Below are 6,561 nucleotides of genomic sequence, written 5' to 3'. Positions count from 1 at the left end.
CTCTGTGTGTGTAAGATTTGAACTAGAACAACAACGTCTACACTTTTTTTTAAAATAAATATATTTTATTCTTTGCCAGGAGACTCCATGGAAAAAGGTAAACAGTATATGAACATAGAAAGCATTGTTAAACAATCTCAATGTACAAACAGAGCCAGTGAAAGTACATCACAGACTTGCTAGAATATAAAAAAAAAAAAAAAAATCCACTAGTGCTTTAAATGAAACCTAAGAAACTGACACTTTAAATCTGTTAACCATTCTACCACAGTTTTCACTCTGCTTCATGGTGATTTAACAAGGCCAAGAAGGCAGATTCTCTCCTTGTGTTTCTGGAAGTCCCAGCTGTACTTCCCTAGCACCTGGAAGGCTGGATGGCCCAGCTGATTCCTGGCAGTCAGCTCTACAGGGAACGCCCCAGACTCGCTGATCCAAACGCTGCGACCGAGTCTGCTGGTTACCATCCCATGAAGTTTCCCTAATGGCTTGTGAACAAGTAAACAAAACATGGTAACACTAAAAAGTGTTTCTGCCTTGGAGGCTATCATTACTGTAGAAGTGTAGTAGTTAATGGTGTAGCTAGGTCACCAGACGGGTAAGATACCACTTCTTTAACTTTTAAAGTGACGTTAACAGTGGAACGAATGACACCTGAATGACTGAGCTGGCAGTCGATGCTGATACCGATGTCTTTTCTGCTAGTGCAGGGAATTTTCATAGACTTTTTACAAGGAAAAAGATGCAAATTGAGGGCATCAAAGACAAGTTTTCATATTAAACTAAATCAGACGATCGATCCTTTATATTTCCTTTTCTGGATGTGTACAGTAGTCCATTTCAGGTGGTTGGTGTCTTGATCGTTTTAAGTATGAGAGACAAAAGGAAAGCACCAAACATCCAGTATAGAAAGCACAGCCATACATTTGTATGTACAAGGTCATCAGAAATGCAACCAGAATTTAAAGTTTGAGATCTGACTTGTCACCATGCAATCTTGAATGTTCAGAGAAGAAAACAGAAGCTTAACTATTTTTTTTGCATGAAATGGCTGATTTAAGAGTTTCAAAAGTTTGCATTTTCTAGTTTTAAGAGTTTAAACAGCAAGGAGTATATATCGATACATATGAAAATTTCTTGGTCCTTGTTGAGTTTTTATCTATATATATATATACATATATAGATATATATTAAGTCCAGAAACTAAGCAGCAGTAAAAATGTTTTTCTTGCTTTTCATCCCTGTACATAAAGTATTAGGAATGTCTGAAATAGCTGGAAAATGTCTTATTGCACCATAGGGGATTGACTGACACTGCTGTTATCCACTGAACTAGGTGAGATACTCGGACTGTGTTCTGCAGTATTTCCATTTGAGCTTGGTGTCAGTGGTTCATGTCCTTCAGAGTTCTCCAGCATTTCCTGAATAAGAGGTGGCATGGATCCAGGAATTTCCATTTTCAATGTAATGACACGTTCTGCACCTGTAAAAAGAAAACACAAAGTCGTTTCCCTTAGTACAATTTGTGCAATTTTCTTCTTGTTAGCATCATCAGTCGTAATCTCAGGGTACGTTATTTTAATGGATTTGGTGCCTCATTCTACATTTCTTGCACAGAAAATTATGTGACTGAACTACTTTATTCATTAGGGGGAAAAAGGAGTTAGATGAGTACTCCTTAACAAACTAATTTAAAATTATGACATAATAACTAATATTACAATAGAGGTAAATTGGATGAACTGCTTCTTTTCATAGAGGGGACCAAAACAGCACTAAATTATGCAAACTGCGATCACATAGATGTCTTTAGCAACTGGAACATACTTTACAGTTTTCATTTGGATCTACAAAGACTACAGAATGACAAAAATTCTTGCTGACTTGTGTTAAATAGGTGACACAAATCCTCTAAGAGAACTGCAGTGATAAAGTCAGAACATTTCCATATAGAAAACTGAAATAAGAAACACTAACAAACCATTGTTCTATTAAAAAAAAAAAAAATTTAAAAAATTTAAAAATTTAGGCAGAAGTATACTTTTTTGTGAAGGTGCCTTCTGTAGTTATCGGGCATCTTCTCTTGTGCTAATTAACCACAGAGGTACACAGAAACAGTAAGTGTGTTTACATCTGACTCAGCTGAAGCCAACTGTCCAGTGTTTGGCCTTGCCAAGTGTAACAACAGATATTTTATATAGAGATGGCTTTGCAGGCTACTGTGTGTAGGATTAAACAGAATTTACTGCATAAATCTTGGCCATTCAGACTGCGAGTCAACAACTAATACTACTTTAGGGGGAAAAAATAAACCCAGGAAGGCACACAGTAACACCTGGTGCTCCTAAGATGTGTTAAAGGCTTTGTGACCACGGCAGGCACAGAGGGCCAGAGGCTACTGGAACAGGCAGACACCTCCCAGTTTACTCATAACTTGCCCTGTGCTCAGTCAGCAGGCAGGGGCACAGCCTGAGCAGAAGCCTATGTTTGGAGAGCAGCCACCCCCCTGCCTGACACGGGGCAGTTAACGCCCAGGGAACTGCTCAGGGGTTCGTAACTCGCTGCACACACAGGAATCCTTAAAGGCAGGATGGACAAAACTTCCCAGTGAAAAAGAAGGCTGTTAGGGGAGAAGCCTGACCCGTAAAGCAGGAGGGTTCAGCGGCTGCTGCTGCTCACAGCACTAGGCAAGCCACGCTCAGAAAGCCTCAGCAGTCACAGGACAACCTCACCAAGCACAGCATTCTGTTGGAAACATGACATAGCTCAAGGCCTGAAAGTAAGTTAATAAACGTTCAGCTACCGAGTGGTAAGGACCATATGGAGACAGGATTATTTTGCCACTACACTGCTAAGAAAGTGAGGTTCTATGGTAAAGATTCTGATCCACAGTGAGGCACAAACGTGCTTTACGTATTTTGCTGCTGATAGGAAGAAGATTTTTCTTATCAGGACAACATCAGGCTATTTGTAGCCATAAACCTCAGCGTTCAAATGTCTGCTCTAACACAGTGCATAGGGCTCCTGGTCATCTTAAAATTTGAACCTAATGGAATAGGAATCTTATGTTTTTAAATGTGAAGGCAGGCAAGAAGAGCCAACAAAACTGACGAGGAAATAGTCTGGTTGTTGAAGACACATTCCATAAGAGAGAACCTCTGGATATATTCTGCTTATCCATGCTGCTGCAGTGCACGTGCTGGAGAGAGAACACTGTCAGCGACAGCACTGACCCCAGCGTGGAAGGGATGTTTATGTTTATGCTGAACTAAGGAGCTTCAAAAAAATCATCTACAAAAGCAAAGAGAAACTTTGCAACCAAATGTTGATTTAAGTCTCTTAAATAACTGTTAGGAACAATGTGGCAAGCTCTGTAATTGGAAAAAATAATTCTGAATTATGCTGAGAGCTTCTCTGAAAACCATCTGTAGCCAGAGCAGCGTTGATAAACTGACTTGGGCCGCATTAAATATCCGCCGTCTGCTGCTACACAGTAGGTCAGCTGCAGCACCCACTGTCTGTGTGGTTCTTCCAGTGTAAAGCCACAGTCAGCTCTTGTCTCCCAAACCTACAGCTGAATACTAGGATGAGACCGCCAAAGACAGTCTCCTGCTTCAGTCCCACACACAATTTCGTTACAATACTTCTAATGCCACAGAAGACTGTAGCTGTTGTATAAGGAACTACGGTGTAAGGAGCTGGTCTTTTTGGTTGGTGCTTGCTCGGGCAACTGCCTACAGGGGCAGACAAATGAGAGGAGCACAGTCACCTTCATGGCCCAGCACTGGCCAGAACGGGCGTCCAGAGAGGCTGACAATGAGCCGACACACATGACTGTCCACTGCTGCTTTCAGAACAGCTGCCCAGCCTCCTCTCGCAGGCTGCACATGTCGAGGGCCACAGCACTAAGGGGGGAACCCCTCTAATGAGATCGGAGTCCTCAATTCTACTTGTGCTTTACAGAGCTCATGTGGTAGTGCTTAGACTGCATGTGTGTCACATCATCAGCCAGTCACAGCCAAGACTGCCCAAAACATTAAAACAACACTGGTCCATGTGTAAGCATGGTTGTTTGGATTAGAGGTGCTCAAACTCTGAAATCCTAGAACAAATCAGTTCTTAGTCTTCAGTATGTCAGATCACAGTTTAGAGGAATTTTGGACGCACAAGGGTCTTCTATGCTCTGTAAACAGACTTTGTTTCTTGGAAGCCATTATCAATACAAAGTACATGTTGACCTGTACCTCCTTGTGAACATTAACAAAAGTTTAATTCAGGGTTTTATCTTGTCTTAAATGACTAACAATGAGTTCGTGCTAACGATTTACTAACCTACGTACACCGAAGACATAATTTTCACCATATGTTGTATGAAAAATGTAGCACCCTGTATATTTGAAGTAGAAACAATCTAAACATGGGAGTTACACGAAGAAGGGAAGAGAAAGGTCACAAGAACTTTCTTATATATAATAAAAAAATAACAACGTAGGTCTCTAGGCCGGTTTCCTCTGAAACCTAACACTGACACTATTGCTGAATTAGTGGGAGACACTGTACCTTTTGCACTGATGCTACGAAGATCTGTGATTTTCATTAAGATCTTTGGGAACATATGAGGCTTGTTGGGTCGTCTCTTTCGGATATAAATTTTCAGTGCTTCAAGCAATGGTTCCTGAAGCTTATCCACTTTCATTGGTTCTTCAAGGTCCTGGCGATCTGTAGAAAATTATCATATCACTTGTATGACTTTACTTTTGGTTTTGTTTGTTTTTTACAAACTCCAAATACCAGAAGCTCTTCCACGTTCCTGAGTCCATGGAGTTCTAACTCCATGAATTTCATCCTTCTCCCTACTTAAGACCCACACTCTGTAGTGAATATTCCATAGGATGAGGATAAACAATGGCTTTCTGGAATTTAAGTACATTTTTCCTTGGTGACTAGAAAGGACTGTCATTTAAGTGGTCCAGAATTACCACTTTGCTCTTGTACCTCCCTCTCCAAGGGGAAAACACATTGCTGCAAACAGTATTTCAGAACAATTTTTCTATGCATTACTGATAAGCTACCTAGGAATACAAAGGAGATTACAGCCAATTCATTTTTTGTATCAATACTAAAATAAAGTGAGTTACCATCCGGTATCAGCAGATGGCAGTGCTAGCTTGAGTGACAACAAATGTCACCCATAAAACAGGATGCACCAGTTAGGTATTAATGACCTCTCAGAACCCATCAATGGTTTTGATGGGTCATGGTTAGAGACACATAAAATCGGAATGGTTTTGTACTGAAAGGGCCACTGCCAGCAAAGACTGACTCTTGGTTTTTAAACATTCTCTAGTAGCACCCAGTTTGTGGTGCTTAGTTGCTGGCTGGGGTTAAACCCCAACAATGAGCCAACTAAATAAGGTGCTTCTACTGCTGGTCCAGATTTTGCAAAGGAGGAGGGAGACTAGTGGTAAACGTAGCAGAAATTTACAGAGGATTTTGGAAATTACCTGAGACTTCACACTTTTTGTGTTTCAAAACCATGATTTCACTTGACAATGCCCCTTTCAAGCTGTAATCGCCTCCCCTCCAAATAATGTGATCAGTGCCATTACGCTGATTTTGAAATATAACTTCTTTTGCAGATAAAGTTATCACCAATGACTTGAGTGTGAATGTAACTATGTGATATACATGCCATTGTATTTACGAGTAAAAGCTCCACGATGGGCATCTTGCTATAACAAAGGTCATTCATACATACACCACTAGTAAAAAAAAAATTCAGCAAGATATATCCTGTAGTCTTTTGTCAGGCAAAGGATAGGATTAGTTGCTTGACAGAATGACTTGATTCATTGAAAAACTTATCAATGATAAAACCAATAACTATCACCAGTGGATAACAAACCACTAGCGTTCAGCGGTTTATGCAGTGTCTATAGTAATACTACGTACGTATTTTCCTATGTATGTTTTAGTACAGGAAAGCAAAACAAGTGCAACACAACTGAAGGTCTGATTGCGTCCGTCCCTTCCTAACGGCTCCGAGGCGGTGCTGTACGGTACCTCCACAGATTAAGCAGATGGCACTAAGGAGCCCCGTTTCTGTATCATCCATTTCCAAAGGCAGGAGCTGGTTGGCAAATGTGAACACGAGATCGGTCAGTGGGCCAAATCCAGCGTTGTGCATCTGAGTTCGGTTTAGGGTAAGGCCATCTGAAAAGGTCATGGTGTCCTGTTCTGGTGTGTATCTTGTGCAAATTCTGAGGATCTGTGGAAGGACAAAGGAAAAAAACCCAAACAACAAATGTTAAGAATTTATCCTGTGAGAGGTTTGTTGCGTTTTCTTGCTGTGGCAAATGACCCACAGAACTGCAGTACCTGGTCAGGTCAAAACAATCTGAAATCAAATGCCCAATTTGTTCAGTTCTTGTAGCAGAAAAATTTTCTGGTACAACATAAATATCATGGATTATGGGTATTTTTTTTAATAACAGAAATCTAATAACACGATTTAAGAACAGAAAATTTTCCCCTTAGTTACAGAATAATCAAAACTTCACCATT

The 6,561-nt window shown here is 40.5% G+C and overlaps 1 protein-coding gene across 1 annotated transcript; it reads right to left on the bottom strand.

The window, feature by feature from the left end:
• Window positions 1-1,029: 1,029 nt before the first annotated feature.
• RARB (retinoic acid receptor, beta) lies at window positions 1,030-6,265 on the bottom strand (the record flags this gene model as incomplete). The annotated part of the gene is made up of 3 exons (XM_008940571.1): window positions 1,030-1,480; window positions 4,558-4,716; window positions 6,061-6,265. Coding segments are annotated over 3 exons (561 nt in total), but the record flags the coding sequence as incomplete, so codon positions are not given.
• Window positions 6,266-6,561: the final 296 nt, after the last annotated feature.

This window comes from Merops nubicus, unplaced genomic scaffold (assembly GCF_000691845.1).
Source record: "Merops nubicus isolate BGI_N331 unplaced genomic scaffold, ASM69184v1 scaffold26895, whole genome shotgun sequence".
NCBI lineage: Eukaryota > Metazoa > Chordata > Aves > Coraciiformes > Meropidae > Merops > Merops nubicus.
Note: the sequence above shows the minus strand (reverse complement) of the source record. Positions and strands in the feature narration are given on the sequence as shown.